Below are 19,757 nucleotides of genomic sequence, written 5' to 3'. Positions count from 1 at the left end.
AGCCGACCTCCAATATGCAGTTTAAATTAAGTATTTTGAAGCCTGAAACCCATAACTGGGAATTGATGAGACTCTCCTACATTCCAAGTAGCATTTCGTACTAGACCTACTCCAGTCCAGTGCAGAGAGAGAGAGAAAACTGTTTAACCAATGGAATACATCTTTGACCAAGATGTATTTTTATTCACAATGCCCTTCTAAACTGGATTCTTCCACCCTGACACTGAATGAAGGCCAGTTGAGGTGGAAAACATAAAATCTGACATAGTTTAAAATATTAGATTTCTCTGATAGGCAAAGTGAGTTTCCTGAGTTTGAGATAACCTAGTAGAACGCAAATGGAGTCACACAGCAGCGATGGTTGCACCATTGTATGGGATGTATCATGCCCTGTAATGAAAAATTTGTACAGTAGAACCTCAGAGTTATGAACACATCGGGAATGGAGGTTATTTGTAACTGTGAACAAAACATTATGGTTGTTCCTTCAAAAGTGTCCAACTTAACACTGACTTAATACAGTTTTAAAACTTTATTATGCAGAAGAAAAATGCAGCTTTTATATGTCATAATTTAAATGAAACAAGCACAGAAACAGTTTCCTTACCTTGTCAAATCTTTTAAAATTTTTCCTTTTTTAATATTTTATGTTTAAACACAGTATTGTACTGTGTTTGCTTTTTTCTTTTCTTTTTTGGGAGGTGTGAGGGGGGGGGGGAGAGTCCTCTGCTGCTACCTGATTGTGTACTTCTGGTTCCAAATGAGATGTGTGGTTGACCAGTCAGTTCGTAACTCTGATGTTTGTAATTCTGCGGTGCTACTGTATGTTACTTTTATGTTGCCTTTGCATGCCATAATAAGAATAAATTGCCTGGTTCTAACTTAGCCAAAATGCAGCTTTGTAATATGCCTTTCATTTCAGTGACCAGCATACAACAAATCCCAAGAAACTGTAATTCTCCATGGGGTTCTTCCTTCTAATGTTGAAGTAACAGAGAACCCTGTGCATCTGAAATCCTCGCAGTGAGAGGCAGTATATAGAATCCAAGTTATTAACAACATTTAACCTGATGCTTTCTTTAGTGTATTTTACCAGCTTACCTGTCTGCAGCTTCTATGTCAAAACAGAAACGTCTGTCTATAGTATCCACATTTCTTTTGGTACAGCATGTAAGGAGGAAAACGTCCCCATCACCCTATAAACAAGAGATTTTTTTTTTTAATATACTTTACGTAATAACAAATCCAAAGCTTCTGTAAGCCACATGATGCAATCTGAATACGGTAAACCTATATTAAAGTAAAAGCAAAAGCTGGATTGAAACTGACATATGCAATGGAATTCAGTTATGGCTGCTATTCAGGTCTTTAAAATCTAAACGTGTTACTGCAGAAGTTTAAAAAAACAAGTCTATTTTATACATCTGCAGCAATAGTGTGTCTTTTATTTGAAATTTGGTAGTTTAAATGAATAAAAACATTGTAATAAAAAAATCAGAACTTTGCACCCATTGCAACATCAATGCAGACATATTGTAAGAGAGACTTTCACTGCAACATTTTTCCTCGGACATGGTAATATTCCAAATTCCACTTTAAAGGGCTACAATTTAAGTAGTTAGGACAAAAAAGGGACTTACAGTACCATGAAATGTGACTTTTATAGCAGGTGTTATCTTCAAAACCCATCATGTGTTCATAGCACATTTGTAAACTCATCCTTATAGCATCCAAAAATCAAATGCACGAAATAAACTGTGACTGAATTTCAATAAGCTGCTGTATGATGTACTCTCCTGAATCAGAACATGCAGCCATTAGTTTTGTGTGGTGGACAGTACGTTATGCATTTTAATTAATTTTAACATTTCCAGATGCACGAAGCTTTGGTTTAATAAATTATACTGTGGAGTTCAAGAAGGAGAGATCTTCAAGAAGGAGAGATCTTCAGACAGAACAACAGGTTACATTTTTTTGGCTTAGCTGCCTTGCTGGTGTCTTTTCAGAAACCTTTTAGTGCATGATTACAGATTTCATTTGGTTAACTAAAATGGCCTATTACAGTCACAATAAGTTAGAGTATAAATTTACAAAAGTGTCTACATGACTTGGGAACCTAAGTGCTATAGACTTCCATTAGCATTTATGCTCTGAAGTCATTTAGGCACTCATGAAAATTTTACCCAATACATTTAAAGAAATATGTTTTACAAGAATGATGAAAAGATCCTCCTCTCTACCAAGCATACATGGATATAATCTTCAATGGAGGTCCAAGCCCTGGGGACTATTAAAACTAAACAGGGCAGGATGCTGCATTTGGAGGAAGATTGACTAGGAGATCTAAAATGCCTCTCTCGTCTTCAAATTTATTATTTCCTTAACAAAAACATATTTCACTCATACTAATGCCGTCATTTAATGCCAGATCCTGCAAGATGCTGAGTGCCCTCAATTCCCAATCACTTCAATGGGAATTAAGGGCATTCAGCATTCAACAGAGGACTGAGCCCTGAATGTTCTAGATGTTATCAGGGAAAGCTTAAATTATTTTTCTGATTGTCCGTGCAAATTACATTCCATTTTAAGAATTATTTAAAAGCCTCCTAACCTAACCCCCCCGCCAGCTCTCCTGTCTACGTGCCATGGGAAAAAAAATTGGATGGAGAGTATAAGTGAGAAACCTAATGCGACTGTACTTTCTCAATTCACACTTGGTTATAATCAGACTAAACTTTAAATCCCCTTAGTGAAAACCACACATTAAAGGCACATTAGGTGCATTGTAGCTCTCATATGTTCTCTATTTTTCCAAAACTAAGCAACTAAAACTTCTACAGAATCCTTATAATGGAATGGTTTAATAGATTTTAGCTTAATGTCCTTAGAGGGCAAATTGTGAACTGCATGAAAAAGATATTTGACCTATCTTATCTAACATATCCTCTCATTTAGATACAGGGCATGAAGAAGTATAATGAAATGTACTTACAATTTTCCCTCCTGACCTGTGTTCAAATGGGATCATGGTGAACTTCTTTGTCTCCTTCCTATACATGCAGTAATGTTTTACCCAGCTGGAGCCAAATGGGGCAGGCCCTTAAAGAAAATCAAAGCATTAACTATGTCTTATTATTTAAAATGTTTTGTTGCTCTTCCAAGTTTACAAAATTCTACTTAACCTATCATTACATTCCTAAATGTACTGTATCAAGTCGAGCAATACTGCTGTCAAATCATAATAAATGTTAGCCTATGTTTAGTGTTCTGTACACTGTTGCATGCTGTATTCTATTCTCACTGATATTTGCAACCTAATGGAAAACAGCTCTTACTAGATGCATCTCCATCCTACTTCCTTAACTGCTAGACAAAAGCATTTTTGCCAATACAATTGCTTACAATGAAATCAAGGAATTTCAGAGCACATTAGGTGTGCTCATCAGCAATTAAGCAGTAAACTCATCATATAATCCTAGTTCTAAATCAAAATGCTGTCTCATACATCATTATATACAGGTAAATCTGATTATCCAACTACCTGGAAGTTAGGGTATTCAGAACTTTGAATAATCTGTTTTGAATAAGTGAATTTGAGTACCAATATGAATTTCAGATTAAGGGATAAAAAAAAATTTTTTTTTTGAGTAACCTGAATTTGAACACTAGGCACATTTGGTTCCATAGACATTTTTCACTCTATCCAATGCAAAAAAGGCCAGCAAGTCAAACATACCACAGAATACTACAACATGGCTCACGGTCACCTGCATCTTTTATAAGAGAAACTGGGATCTTTTATCCACAATACAGCCATTGCTATAGCTATTCATACCTTTGTCACTTCCAGGCCTTTCACTATAATATACTTTACTGTATTTAGTCTTTGATGAGTCCCTGGAAGCTTAGCTGGTACAGACCAACTTTGAGTAGGATTGGTCATTAAGAGTACAGAACACCAATGCTTCAAACTCTACATTACCTAGTTCTGGCTACAATCCCAGTGACAGTAATCATCTTTAAAAAACCTACATGATATAAACCCCAGTTATTTTAGAGACTACTTTACATTATTCTCTATGGCAACAGCTGAAATCAGCAAGGGCATCTCAGCTGCTGAAGCCTGGAACTCAGCTTTTTGGACATCAGAAAGGGAATTCCCTAAGGCCCCTTTCACTGACCCTTTCAAATGTCACAGCTATGGCTTGAACTGGGCACACACACGGGTAACACGGCGCATACTCACTTCTGAGCCAGCCACCATTTTTCTCCTAAACTTATGACATTGGTATCACCAGCCAGCCAGAACCAGAGCTCCAAAATCAAAAGTGCAGCTGGCAAGCTGGAACATAAGAAAACAAGCCCAGCTTGCTACTGCATCACTTCCCCCAGCAGAGAGCAATTGCCAATGGAACCAGCAGGAGCTGCCATTGCAGAAATTCCTGCCTTGTGAGCAATAAGGAGTCTTTACTGCTGCAATCTGACTATTTGCTGGGACAGAAACTCAGGAAGGCAGGAGTCCAGCCCAGCATATGATCTTAGCAAGGGAGCCAAGACCTCAGCATATCAGTGTGGTGAGTAGGCACAGCTTGGGAGAATCAGCCCTTCCTCCCACCCAATCTGATCCTGGTCAAAGCCTAAATTTAGTAAGATCAGATTAATATTCATTGCTTTTTTTGGTCCAATCAGCCTTGAGACTATACTTCTATATTTGTTTACTGTTTCAGACCATAGAGTATTTTTTTAAATGAGGATCAGGATGTTTTTAATCAATTTGGTTGTTTTGATATTTTAAAGTAGCTAGGTACCACATTTATCTGCTATAGGCACTTTATTATTATTAAACACAGGTAGCAGAAATGCCTAAAGGATAGTCAATTAAATCCAGGTGCAGTCCAGGGAGACTACATCCAAGCACATAATGTTCCATACTGATTTGAGCAGAAGCGTAAGCTGGTCAGGAAACGTTGTTTGCCTGGATATGCGGTCTATGTAGACTACACACATCTACATTAAAGGAGGGACTAGCTGGGGAAAAAAAAAAGTGCTGCCCTCAGATTTCTAGCCAGCTGCCAATCCAGCACTCAGCTGGACACAGTCTGGGCAGCACTAGCTCTCCAAGATTCCTGAACTCCCATAAAAGTCCCTAAACCTTTTTTCACATGATTTTGGATTTGATATAAAAGAATCAATGTGTCTTAATAGTTTCTATAGTTTAGCTGACAATGCTTACATTGAAACAAAAATAAATCTAAACATTTGGCATCTATAGATGGGGAAAAGGCATTTAAAAATTAAAATACACCAGCATATTTGAGAATTATTTTTAAATAGGGCAAAAGGGGGGGAGGGATAGCTCAGTGGTTTGAGCATTGGTCTACTAAACCCAGGGTTGCGAGTTCAATCTTTGAGGGGGCCACTTAGGGATCTGGGGCAAAATCAGTACTTGGTCCTGCTAGTGAAGGCAGGGGGCTGGACTCGATGACCTTTCAGGGTCCCTTCCAGTTCTAGGAGAAAAGGTATAGGAAAAGAAAGGGAACAAGGACCCAAAACAGTGTTTTCTTAGAGAATGGAGTCATCAGGATGATGATTCCTCAATGTAGGTGAGTTTAAAACACTTTTTCAGGACTAGCATGTAATACATTCAGGAGTGTGAAGCAATGACTGTGAATCCTTTCAAGGAGCATGTAGAATCTTCAATACGTGAGACACTCATTTTATATATGCCCTCATTTGCATCATACAAGATGTTCTTCTGATTATGCAATTAATCATCATTAACTCATTGAGAGAGTGCAGCCTCAGGTTAGATAAAAATCAACATTAAGAGTGTGCATATTTTTAAAACTTTAAATCAGATTTTTTAAAACGATTAGACTTGTTTAAAAACTAACATTTGAATTCACTGCCATTTGTCCAGGGTTAAGATCACTACAACTTATTAGTCATTTAAATACACCGCAAGTTGGATTGTGTGTACTGGAATGCATCAATAGGATGTTCTTTGCATAACATCTGTGTATCAGCACAACAGGATTCATGATATTTTCTGTCCAACATTCAGCCTATTTTATTAAACAGTAAGAACACAACTAGATAATGAAAGCACATAGCTGAACTATGGAATAAAAGCTGGAATCCTCAAATTTAACTGGCCTGATTTAAGAGGTACTGGATTCTCTCTAAGTTTATTGCCCATCCAAAAGCCAGGCAGAGGAATGCTGGGTTGGACTGTTGGTCCTACCCCCTTCTATGACAGTAAGTAGATGCAGGAGAAGGAAAACATCTGGAGAGCCAGCATGAACCAGAACTGCTTTGGCCACCAAGGAGGTGGTAAGAACATTGTCACCTTGTCCATCTTTATCTTCCTGAGCACAACACGTGGTAGGAGGAGAATGGAAGGGAAGGCATACATCAATGGGCCTGACCATTGTGTTAGGAAGGCATCCCCTCCGACGCAGCAGTAAGCTGTTCTGAGAGCAGTAAGCTGAGCACACTTCTTGTTAGAGTGAGTGGCAAAGTAGTCCCACAAAATATCTGCTGGACTGCTGTCACATGAGCACCGATTTGTATTCCTTGTGAAAATTCCTGCTGAGGCTGTCTGCTAGGGAGTTCATTATGCCCAGGAGGAGCACTGCAGAAAGGCTGATCTATGTTGGATATACCAATTCCAGAGTTGTATTGCCTCCCAACATAGTGGGTTGGACCTTGCTCCCTCCTGTTTGTTTATATAACAAACAGCGGTCATATTGTCTGACCTGAGTATAAAGGAATTGTTTGCATGCTTGGCATACTGATTGTAGGTCAAGGAGATTGATGCAGCACATGTACTCTTGTGGAGTCTGGGAACTTTGAACTACTTGGTCACCCAGGTGCCCTCCCCAGCCTAGAAGAGACACGTCCATGACAAAGGAATACAGGGAACCCACACAAACATTGTTGCTTTTCTCACACCAGGTGAGAGATGCCCAGATGTTGGGAGGAAGTGAGATTCTTGTCCAAGGAGTCCTTGTTTGGGATGTAGACCTCACCCAGCCAGGTTTGGAAAGCCTGGTGAAGGGGGTCACATGTGCACAACGCCATGTGTCCTCTGAGGACCACACAGGATTGGACTGTCATTTGAGTCAAAGTTCGATGTTAAGGTCTTTCATCGCAAGAACCTATCCTGTGGTAAGTAGGCCCTGGCCGCAACCAAGTCCAGGACTGTTCCTATAAATTTTATAGATGTTATGGAGTATTAAAATGGACTTTCCTGGGTTCATCTAAAGACCCAAGAACTGGCAAAGGTCAAGCAGGGTATTGAGTACTATCTGCACTTCTCTATACAATCATCCCTTCAAGAGCCAGTCATCTAGGCAGGGAAATATATGGTAGCACTGCTACTACAGACATGACCTTTGTGAAAACACTTGGAGCTATGGAAAGGCTGAAGAGGAGTTCCTTGTACTGGAATTGCTCTGAGCCCACCATAAAACATTGGGTAGATATCTATATGAAAATAAGCATCCTTAAATCAAGAACTGCAAACTAGTAGTCAACATTTAGGGAGGTTATTATAGAGACTAAGGTGATCATCCTGAATCTTGAGTGGCGGATGAAGATGTTCAGTTGCCTGAGATCCAAGATCCAGGATCCAGCCCCCTTTCATTTTGGGTATTAGGAAGTATTTGGAGTAAAAGCCCTTCCCCCATCTCAAGGAGGTATTGGTTCTATTGCCGCTACCTGGATCAGGGCTTCTATCTCCTGTATGAAGATTCTCTTGTGAAATGGGTCTCTGAAAACGGACAGGGAAGGGAGCTTGGGGGAATGCAGACACAGGAATTCGATCATGTAGCTGGCTAAGCTGATGTCCAAAACCCATTTGTCTGAAGTTAGGCATTGCCACATCAAAAGGAAATGGGCCAGGCAGTCACCAAAGAAGGTGAGGGAGACTGGATGAGCTGGGACTGACTGATATCTCCCAAACATCCCTGCAAAACCCCTTCTTGGTAGGCAGTTGGCTCTGGAGAGGAGATGGTGGTGCAGCAGTGCACCTGCCATGCTGTACTCTCTGGTGCTACATTGGTGGTTCATAAGGCCTCTGTTAATAGAACGGCTACTGGGCTGGCTGATATCTATGTTGCGATGCCTTAGAGCATCTTCTATACAGTTCCGGGGTGTATATTCCCAAGGAGCTGAGTACGGCATGGCAGTCTTTGAGTGAGTGAATGACTTGTCAGTCTTTTCATTGAAAAGGTCATTTCCACTGAAGGGGAGATCCTTCACTATTGGGGCTTCCCAAGGAAGTTACGGCAATGACCACAGCCAGGAGGCCTATTTCATGGCCACCGAGGTCACCATGAAGTGAGATGCCTGCATCGAGTGATGCCTAAAGGGATGACCTGGCTCCTAATATGCCTTTATCACGGATAGCCTGGAACTGGGACCTACATTCTGGTGGTAACTGACTGCAAACTCTGACAACTTATTGTAGTTAATAAAGTTGTACTTTGACATAATTGCCTGGTAGTTTGCAATAAGGCACAGTAGGCTGGCGGAGGAAATGTTCTTTCTTGACATCCTTGTCCGAAGGAAGTCAGTCTTGGTTGTTGTAGTCTGTTCTACTTCAATACCGCTTGTACCACCAAAGAGTTCAGGTTTGGAGGGAAGAGAATAAATATTTTGCCCCCTTAGAGAGAACAAAATATTTCTCTTCAGCCCTCTGGGGAGTAGAGGCACAGGTGGCTATTGTGTGTCAAATGTCTTCAGCGAGCTCCAAAATGGCCTCAATAGGGAGCGCTACATTGGAGGGAGCTTCTAATTGAAGAACGTCCAGGAGCTTGTGTGATGGGGGCCGTGAACTCCTCCAGCGGGATGTGGAGGGTATCAGCAATCTTTCTTAGCAGCTCTTGGTATTGCAACCATCAGGTAGAGGGAGGGAAGCTGGCACACTGCCTCATCTAGGAATGAAGCAGGGATGTGTGGATCTGGCAGTACAGGCTGCTCCAGTGGCTCCAAATCCTCTTATTCCTTCCTCTCCGGTGGCAGTTGGGAATCGTCTGCTGGAGATGATCTTTTGTGAGAACAATGCCCCTAGTATTCAAATTCTGGACCTCTACTGTGTACAAGAAATAAAGCACTGGGAGGGGTCAAGATTGTTAAACAGCATGCTTATCCAGACCACACTAGTAGAAAAGGCAATTAAGAATGTGGGGGAGTAAATTTTGCAATTTGCAAGGCTAAAAGGTCCTGACCCACATGAACTCAATAATTCGATGGTGCCAATTATAATTGCTATTCCTAGATGGTCTGGGAATTGTAAAGAATTGGTATATGTTAACAGTATGGGTAAAACAGAGAATGGAATCTATAACAGCATTATACCAGTGTGACGATGGCAAAACAAGGAGGAGAGGAAATAAACACAGCCTGCTGTTCTGCACAGACAGTTCTGTGAGTAATCAGCATGAATGAACCTGATCACAAGTGGACCCGACTAGTCATTAAAGAGAGAGTAAAGGAGGGGGTACGGCTAGGGGACACAGTATGTGCTCTGGGATACCACAACTTTTTGGTGTTGCCTGACTGGATTTTGTCTGAACCTCACCTCTCCAGCTCAGATAGGGACCTATGCCCTATGGCCAAGTGTGCAGATGAAGGAAGATGTGACAGAGGCTGTGACAGACAACACCAAATGAGAGGCTCTCTTTGCGCCCATTCTTCCTTTGTCCATTAACACCACTGATTTGGTACAAAGGAAAAAAGAGCAATTGGTGTCCATTGCCCAACTGATAGCTGAGCAACAGGAAATTGGGGGCAGTGCTGTACAGGCAGTAGAGACACCCTGATGGAGTATTCCAGAGCAGTTAAGCTTGCATCCCTTGGTTCGTACTTTGAGTCTAATATTAATGATGGTTCAAATGATTACAACTACTCTGGTCTTAGGCATGTGTTGCTGGGTAATAAATTTGAAAAGGAAGGCACAGAAAGACAGGATTACGATGCAAACAAATGCTAGTATAGGAAAGCGTGACCTCACATGAGTAATTAAACACATGTGGGGAGGCCTCATTCTTTGGAAAATAGAATTAGGGTGGTAAATGAATTCTCAGGCTGAAAAAAGGATGTTTGTGCTAAATAAGATAAGTAAATAGGTCAGTAGATTAACAAAACAGAATGTCTAGCCTGCTAAGATAAGAGAGAGAACACTCAGGGAAACATTTACTATAAACAAGCTAACAATGGACAGGATAAGTTAGAAATGTAGAGATGTGGTAAAGAATTGGTCGAATAAGGCCAATGAGTGAACAGAAAGTATGCTGCACAGCCCCTGAAAAGTAACCATGTCAATTCAAAAACGTGTGATACAGCATATAGTAAATGCAATGAGATGTGCAATGTATATAAAGAGAGAGGGTTTTGGCATAACTTTGAAGCTATGATGTATCCTGCATCCACCACCTCTGTGTTTGGATCTAATAAACTCAGCATAGCTCTGCTGAATGCAAAATAAAAATACCTGAGTAATGCATACCTGAGGTCTTGGAAAGCCAAGTGGAAAGAGGTCTTGGAGGGAATCCCACCACATAATAGGGGTTCCAGGCACTCCAGTAAGGCCAGTAGATGGCATCATACTGATAGTTCAGCAGACCCCATGGTGATTACCATTGATCCATGGTTGGTAGATAAGGGTCCCATGGAAGTGGAGGTCCCCACAAGGCTATGGGGGCCCTGTATGAACTGACATGCTGTGGAGAGACCATCAGTGTAACTGACGGCACCCATTCCTCCTCAGAGTAAGAGTTGTCAGACTCTAAGGGTGGAACCATCGGTACTGGCTGCATTCAGCCAGAGGTGTAAGCAGGTGAATAGAATCCCACCAGTGTTGGAATATCCATAGCCCTGCCAGTGCTCAAGACCGGCAAGTGACGCCTGGACAATGTTGTGATTGGAGCATCAGGTCAAATCAGATTGGTGACTCTGGATGTGTGTAAATAATCAGATTCTCAATAAGGGCATACCAAGGTCTGGCAGGAGAACTGACTGGAGTCTTTGGAATTCGATCCATTGTATAGGTGTGGGTATGGTAGTTTTAGCATTGTGCAAAACCGATGGTGCTAAATGTCTAGGGATTAACAGGGGGAAACCCCTGGTCCCCACTCTCTAAACTACAACTATACACTAATTAACTATGAAACTATTAACTAACAAAACTATTAAAACTATATACAATGTTTTTACAAGAAGTTGAGCATAAGAAGCTAGAAACTACTAACACAGAAGGTTCTGTCCTAGACCACACATGGTAGAAAAAGAACTGAAGAAGTGGTTGGTCTACGTCGCCACATCTGCCCACAGTTCACCCCACAAGGAGGCATAATGCACCAGCGCAGACCAACAAACGTTGCTCTGCCACCCATTCACTATGTGACATTGGCTAACCCACTGAGCCTTTCTGTGCCTCACTGGAATACTAAGACAGGAATATTACAGCCTCCCTACCTCACTGGAAGTTTCCTTAATTGATATTTGTATAGTGCTTGGAGATCACTGTATGAAAGACTATATATTAATATTAAGTATGATATTAAATTTGTAAAGAGATGAGCACAATGAATTATAAATGCACTTTTCTTAAACCAAATGCTTTTTGAGTAGAAACTCTGTGCATGCATGCATGTTTGTCGAAGTACATGTACTTGAATGTGTATAGCACTTAGAAGATTTTGGGCACGACTGGAATACAAATAATAAAATAAAAATGTATCTTACTTTTTTCCTGCACATAAAGGTAGCCTTCTATTGTAAACTGATTTGCTCTTTTATGTTCCTGAGGATTCCGCCTGATTTTGTTCATGAGCTCCTCCACCTCCGATCTTGTTCCTTCAAAACGATTTCTTGTCTAAATTTCCAAAAAAAGGGATATTTAAAACAGAAAAAAATACTAAGAAAGCTACATTCTGAAGCTTTGTGAGCAGCCTGTCTCAACCCTCCAGCATCAAGACACACACACACGGAGAACAGGCATTCTGGTCCAGAAGCAGGTTGCTATACCCACCTGGAAACAGGCTATCCCTGACTGCTACTGGTCTGTTACTAACCAATTTGGCTTTGGAAAGCTGAATGTAGGTAAAGTGGTTGCAGAGGTTTCTGGGGCATGCCTAAAGTAAATCCTGCCTTTGAGAGAATGGGGTTTTCAAACTGCGCTGGGGCCATTGCTGGAATTCATGTGCCCATAGTTTGCTTGCCCTCCTAAAGGAGCACGTGAGTACATAAACTAAAAAAGGTACTGCTCCATTGTTATGCAGGCCTTTGAAGACCATATCAACATGGGCTGCACTGGAAAAGTTCATAATGCCAGGATTTTCTGCCAATTGGGAGTCTACATTCAAGGACGGGCTGGGACACTAATCCCATGAAATGACATTGCCACAAACAGGAGTTACTTTCCCCACTATTATTCTAGGGGACCCCACGTACCCTATTTTGCCTTGGCTTATGAAAGCATACCCTGATCTCAGAGGCCCCAGCAAAACAAGGTTAAATTACACTTTCAGAAGATGCAGAATGGTGGCTGAATGTGATGTGGCATATATAAACCCCACTGGCAGAGACCCATTTGGATTCCAATGTCATCAATGCAATTTGCATTACTGTGACTTGCTATGCTCTTCACAATCTTTGGGAAGCAAAAGATGAGACATTTCTCCAGAATGGACCCATGACAGTGACAGACTGCTGAGCCAGTACCTCAGCCACAAAATGCAGCTACCACAGCTGCAGCAGGATGTACCCGGGCAACAGAAATTAGAGATGCTCTGTGCTCTCACATCATGGACCAATGGAAGACAGAAAGTAATACCTTTTATGAATGTGCTTGTGCAATTCTTATAGTATATTAGGTAAGGTGGGAGTGATTGTCATGCACTGTACTGCTTAAAAGACATGTGTGAAACAGATTAATAGATTCTAAAGGCAGAAGGGACCATTGTGATCATCTAGTCTGACTTCCTGTATAGAATAGGTCATACACAGAACTTCCCCAAAATAATTCCTAGAGCAGATCTTTTACAAAAAACATCCAATCTTGATTTTAAAATTACATCAACTGTGATTCTACATCACTCAGGGACGTGGCATTACTGAATCGGCATAGAGGGACACTTTATAGTGGACAGCTCCACTGACCTCTGTGTCTTTTAGGCTCTCAACCTCAGGGTCATTTCTGACTCTTCTTTCCGTTCTCCTCCCACATCCAAGGCTGTCACCAAGTTTTGCCACTCCTTCCTCTAGAGCATTTTGAAAATCCAACCCAGCCTTTCAATTCCAACAATTATAACACTAATATCCTACCTTCATTACTGCAACCTCTCTGCATTTCCTCATGCACATATTGCTACCGTTCAGTCCATCCAAAATATTGCTACAAAGATTATTTTCCTTTCCCATTGCTCTGACCACATCACTTCCCTCTTCAAACTTCTCACTGGCTCACTTTCATCTACAATTTCAAGTTCAACTCCTCATCTTCACCTTCAAAGCCCTGTACAACTTCATCGTGGCCTACATTTCAGATCTTATTTCTTATCCTGTCCTACTTCAGCTTTTTTGCTCTAATACCAATATTAGACTCAATGCCCTTTTACTATCCTTCTCCTACTTGCACCTTGGTGCCTTCTTTTATGCTGCCATCTGTGTTTGGAATAATCTCTCAATCCCAGTGGGAAAGACCCTGCAATTTAATTCCCTCCAGAAAGGGTAACTTCTTCCAAGAAGCCCACTAGCACAAAGTCGATTCACGTCTATAATCAGACTGTAACCTCCTAGAAATACTGTTTCGTAATTCCAGACAACCCTGGAGACCAACAGCCAACCAACAAAACAAATGTTGCACAGGCAATAGCAGTCTAAGTTTCCTTAAACAGCTCAATACTTGAGTGCTTCAAGTACATTATTTTCTGAAAGTATTGTTCTGAAGAAGAAAGTCTGGTTCAGAGTCTCCATGTCATTCTTTCTTTGGCTCCTTTAATGCAAGTACCAACAAGTGTGACAAAAACTGTTAAGAAGCCTGGCTGTCTCATTGTATGTTCTTCAGTTACCTACAGTGTAGTTCTGTAGTAATGACTTAAAGTCAATCCAGTTAAGATGTATTCCATTGCCAAAACTCCGAGCCCGCCAACTGCACATAATTAAAATAAACTATTAATTACATTAAACTTAAACATATCGAGTGTGAACATGAAAGAATTTAAACAAACTATGAAAAGTTGACAGAAAATATTGTAAAGAGTATTAGCGAACACTAGGTGGCAGGATTAGCTGTATTCTCAATTATTGCACAGTGGCTCATTCAGTCACGTAGTTGGTTAGCCAGAAGATGGCACTATAACCCCAAAGTTTCTCTTGATTAACTCACATTACCAAGAAACAAGTTATTCAAATATACAGTACACATTTTTTATTCCACAAATTTGTAAATTGCTTAAATAAAAAACATCTTAACTTACATTCTGGATATTGATCTGCAGAGCCATTTTGTAGTGATTGAAGTCTTTGGCGAGTTCATAGCCCTGATGATAGAAAGTGAATATACCCTGAAAAAATGACAGCACCTGGAATACAAGCAGAAGAGCTTTCTTAGCAGGGAGAACACCAATTGCCAGCAAAGATTGCTGTCTTCTCATTTAGTCTTTAGTAAGCATTTAAAAGAACAAGTAAACAAAAACTATCAGATTTTTTTAATAAAAATATTCTTACTAAAGTCTACTATTCATGAGAATCTATTTAGTTAAAAATGGCTAGCAACATAACTAACACCTGTGGAGCCTGTCTTGCTTCCAGTCTCTTACAAATTATCTTTATTTTAAACTTGATTCAAACAAGAAAGAAATAGGGCTGACGATTAATCGCAGTTAACTCATGTGATTAACTCAAAAAAATTGTGATTAAAAAAATTGATTGCGATTAATCACAGTTTTAATTGCACTGTTAAACAACAGAATACCAATTGAAATTTATTAAATATTTTGGATGCTTTTCTACATTCTCAAACAATATTGATTTCAATTACAACACAGAATACAAAATGTACAATGCTCACTTCATATTATTTTTATTACGAATATTTGCACTGTAAAAATGATAAACAAAAGAAATAGTATTTTCAATTCACCTCATACAAGTATGATAGTGCAATCTCTTTATTGTGAAAGCACCACTTACAAATATAGATATTTTTTTTTGTTACATAACTGCATTCAAAAACAAAACAATGTAAAACTTTAGAGCCTTCACGTCCACTTAGTTCTACTTCTTGTTTAGCCAATGGCTAAGACAAACAAGTTTGTTTACATTTACGGGAGATAATGCTGCCCACTTCTTATTTACAATGTCATTAAGGGGCGGAGAGGGATAGCTCAGTGGTTTGAGCATTGGCCTGCTAAACCCAGGGTTGTGAGTTCAATCCTTAAGGGGGCCATTTAGGGATCTGGGGCAAAAATCTGTCCGGGGATTGGCCCTGCTTTGAGCAGGGGGTTAGACTAGATGATCTCCTGAGGTCCCTTCCAACCCTGATATTCCAAGAATTAGCAATTAACCAGAAAGTGAGAACAGGTTTTCACATGGCACTTTTGTAGTTGGCATTGCAAGGTATTTATGTGCCAGATATGCTAAACATTCGTATGCCCCTTCATACCACCACTACAGAGGACATGCTTCCATGCCCATGATGATTGTTAAAAAAAACAATGCGTTTGTTAAAATTGTGACTGAATTTCTTGGGGGAGAATTGCATGTCTCCTGCTTTGTTTTACCTACATTCTGCCATATATTTTATATTATAGCAGTCTCAGATGCTGGCCCAACACATGTGGTTCATTTTAAGAACACTTTCATTGCAGATTTAACAAAACACAAAGAAGGTCCGGTGAGATTTTTAAAGACAGCTACAGCACTCAACCCGAGGTTTAAGAATCTAAAGTGCCTTCCTAAATCTGAGAGAGACAAGGTGTGGAGCATTCTTTCAGTAGTCTTAAAAGAGCAACGCTCCGATGCGGAAACTACAGAACCCGAACCACCAAAAAAAAAAAGAATCATCTTCTGCTAGTGACATCTGACTCAGATGATGAAAATGAACGTGCATTGCTTTGGACTGTTAATGAGCAAAACCTGTCATCAGCATGGAGGCATGTCCTCTGAAATGGGGGTTGAAGCATGAAGGGATGTATGACTCTTTAGTGCATCCGGCACAAAAATATCTTGCGACGCTGGCTTCAACAGTGCCATGCAAACACCTGTTCTCACTTTCAGGTGTAAACAAGAAGTGGGCAGCATTATCTCCTACAAATGTAAACAAACTTATTTGTCTGAGTGACTGGCTGAACAAAAAGTAGAACTGAGGGGACTTGTAGGCTCTAAAATTTTACGCTGTTTTATTTTTTAATGCAATTATCTTTTGTATACAATTCTATTTACAAGTTCAACTTTCATGATAAAGAGATTGCACTGCAGTACTTACATTAGGTGAATTAAAAATATTTATTTTGTTTTTTACAGCGTAAATATTTGTAATCAAAAATAACTATAAAGTGAGCACTGCATACTTTGTATTTTGTGTTGTAATTGAAATCAATATATTTGAAAATGTAGAAAACATCCAAAAATATTTAAATAAATGGAATTCTATTATTGTTTAACAGTGCGATTGTCAGTATAACTGTCCACACACGGCTTTATACTGGTGTGACTGTCTGTTTAAAAAAAAAAAAAAAATCACACCCCTAACCCAAAAAGTTATACTGCTACAAAATCTAAGTATAGATAAGACCTACGGGATTTAGGAGCACAAGTCAATAAGACTTATCATCTTAAGTCCCAACTCACTGCTGAAAAACACCATACACCCTCTCAATAACTATCATAGTAAGAGTGGTTCTGAATGTTTCATAAATACATCTGAAACCAGAGGATACTGGCATAGCTTAAGATTTTGTTACAAACCTAATTCAACTCCTCTCTGTGAAGGTTTGGGGAAATTTTAGAGCCAGCCGCCGCAGGAACTTTGAGTAAGCCTGGTCAGCATTGTTATGGTTTAGCTTGAAACCAAGTGAAGCTCATTGGTTTTACACACTTTAAACCCTGGCCACGTTTGGTAGTTTTAGACTAATTTTGCTGTGAGATTTTGGACCAGATTCAGCCTTTTTGTGAGTGGGCTCAACTATAAATGAAGTAAATAGGAGTTGAACCTGCAAACCCCATCCTGGAAATATGCTCTTTTGATTATTCACGTTACATTTCAGGGGCTATGAATTCAATAAAAAAAAAACCCGTTTGCCCAAAGACCCTGTGAACAAAAGCTGCCAAGTTTTACACACCTCTGCCCTTAACAACCTAAGCCAGGGTCTTCTGTAGAAGATCTCCAGGGCTCGTCTGTACTCAAAAACTTGCATGAAGGTAACTAGATCAGTTATAGTTACACTGGTGACTTTAAGCTAAATCAGTTTCTCTCTCTATATATATTAGGAGTTTGCATAGATGTAATATAATAGTTTTTAATTCTACTTAAAGCAACAGAGGGTCCTGTGGCACTTTTAAGACCAACAGAAGTATTGGGAGCATAAGCTTTCATGGGTAAGAACCTCACTTCTTGCATCTGAAGAAGTGAGGTTCTTACCCACGAAAGCTTATGCTCCCAATACTTCTGTTAGTCTTAAAGGTGCCACAGGACCCTCTGTTGCTTTTTACAGATTCAGACTAACACGGCTACCCCTCTGATACTTTAATTCTACTTAGTTACCCAGTTACTTAGTTTTTTAAAAAGCAGAAATCAGCACTGATCCTCTTTGTTTTTCACCCTATTACACTCCATCTCTCCGCCTTGTCAAAGCCATCAGGTGTTGCTTTCTTATATAATAAATTCTATAGCACTTACAGGTTCCACACACTCAAATTTCTTCCGTTCCTGTATCTCCTGCAGCTTGCACACATATTCAAGCGACAGCTCATAAAAGTGCTTTCTATTTTGCTCCACTTGGTAATCTGCCTACAGACAGAACAGAGCTGTTTTAGAGTTTTAGGTTTCACAGACATTATGCAGATAGCTTCAGAATGACATGTATACAGAGCTGAAGATGGTAAGTGATAAGACTCTCTAGAGGAAGGACTAGCCCCAACAGTACACATCTTCATTAATGTAGTTTACTTTGGATACATTAACAGCAGTGCCTTTTACTATTTGCTTAGTTGTGTTTTGTTTCAGAAGGTGGAGTGTTTTTGGAAACTCACATGACATTTCATTTTAATTGCAATGCAGATCACAAACATGTCAGTGCAAACATACACTGATTATTTAATATCACACAAGAGGGCCCTGCACAGACACAGAGAGGATAAAAAGACTCATACCTAAGAGATGCGAACTGCTTCCATTCAACCCTGGGTGGAAGTGTTAACGCTGAAGGTTCTCTGTCATTGTCTGTATTGCTCCCCATCCCCAAAAACATGCTATTGCTCTGAAAACTCTGGAACGTTTCAATCTCCTCCTCTCCTGCCCATCCTGAACATGTATAAATTGTGATGGCAGACAAGATGATAATCTGTCTCCTATCTTACTTGCTGATTTGTCAAGGGTTTCTTTGATGCATTATACAGATATCTGTACTGTGTACCATTAGCAATAAAAGACAGTTTAAAAGAAGCCCACCCTTTATTCTGGTATTAAACAAACCATATAGCCTACAAAATATTGGAAATGTAATAAATGTAGCCTTAGTTCTGACCCATGCAGATGTATTAATATTTTGGAGTTTATAAAGTGCCAATGTCATACTGATCTCATGTATTAATTACATTTTAGCTACCATTCACTCCTATACAGGCGCAAATATGGCTTCATGCTGTTAGGAGATTAGTATAGGCTATTAATAAAGATACACGTTTCCAAGCAAAGTCTTCAACTGAAAAGGAACTGAACAATGGCTAACATTATACTTATTAAAATAAATTTGAGGAAAGGACATAGTGGCATTCCAATTGTTAAACGATCATTACTGAAGTCCTCCTCTGTGAAATGGTATCTAAGGCCTTCCAGGAGTTTCATAAAAGCCTCAAACTTCAGAGAAAGAGGGGGGGAAGGAAGGGAATGGAAAATAAAGGAAAAACCCAGACTTACAACCTCCAACTCAAAAGACTATCAAACATGGTTCAGGTACAACATTAACTACTGTGCTGTGCCAAAAATAGCTTCAAAATGTTTTGTATGTAAACAAAAACAAAAATCAATCCTCTATTGCTCTGTGCAAATAGTTTGTGAACGAAGACACACACACTGAATGATCACATTTTTAAAAAGAACCACACACTGTAGCCGTCTGCATGTTTGCAACATTAAGGAAACAGGTGTAAAAATAAATGGGTTAGTACCTAGAAACCTTATTAATGCATGGAATACAATTTATGTATGGTTTGCAAAGTTAGTCATGCCTATAATGCATTGTATGCAATACATAGCTATTTAGAATCATGAGATGTAGACATGCAAAGGGCCTCTTAAGTGATTGCGATGGGGTTTACTATCTATGTCCCTTAGGACTAGGGTTACCCAGGTGGAGCCAAGGTCTAGCTATTAATTATTATTATTATTATTTTAGTGTTAAAGGCCCCAGATGGCACTACACCCTGTCACAGACACCTAGTCCACCCCCTTGTCAATGAAGGATTATATTCCCTAAACTTTCTGAGGTATGAACTATGTCTTTGTTGGGGTACTGTACTTTGTTTGT

At 39.8% G+C, this 19,757-nt stretch overlaps 1 protein-coding gene across 1 annotated transcript in view; it reads right to left on the bottom strand.

The window, feature by feature from the left end:
* ARHGAP10 (Rho GTPase activating protein 10) overlaps positions 1-19,757 on the bottom strand; it is a 246,201-nt gene that overhangs the window by 128,015 nt on the left and 98,429 nt on the right. The window contains exons 6-10 of the mRNA XM_034771459.1: positions 17,909-18,019; positions 14,487-14,591; positions 11,752-11,881; positions 2,993-3,099; positions 1,102-1,196 (exon numbers count right to left, since the gene is read on the bottom strand). Coding sequence (XP_034627350.1) covers positions 1,102-1,196; positions 2,993-3,099; positions 11,752-11,881; positions 14,487-14,591; positions 17,909-18,019 — 548 coding nt within the window. The remainder of the gene's footprint in view (positions 1-1,101; positions 1,197-2,992; positions 3,100-11,751; positions 11,882-14,486; positions 14,592-17,908; positions 18,020-19,757) is intronic.

This window comes from Trachemys scripta, chromosome 5 (assembly GCF_013100865.1).
Source record: "Trachemys scripta elegans isolate TJP31775 chromosome 5, CAS_Tse_1.0, whole genome shotgun sequence".
Taxonomy (NCBI): domain Eukaryota; kingdom Metazoa; phylum Chordata; order Testudines; family Emydidae; genus Trachemys; species Trachemys scripta.
Note: the sequence above shows the minus strand (reverse complement) of the source record. Positions and strands in the feature narration are given on the sequence as shown.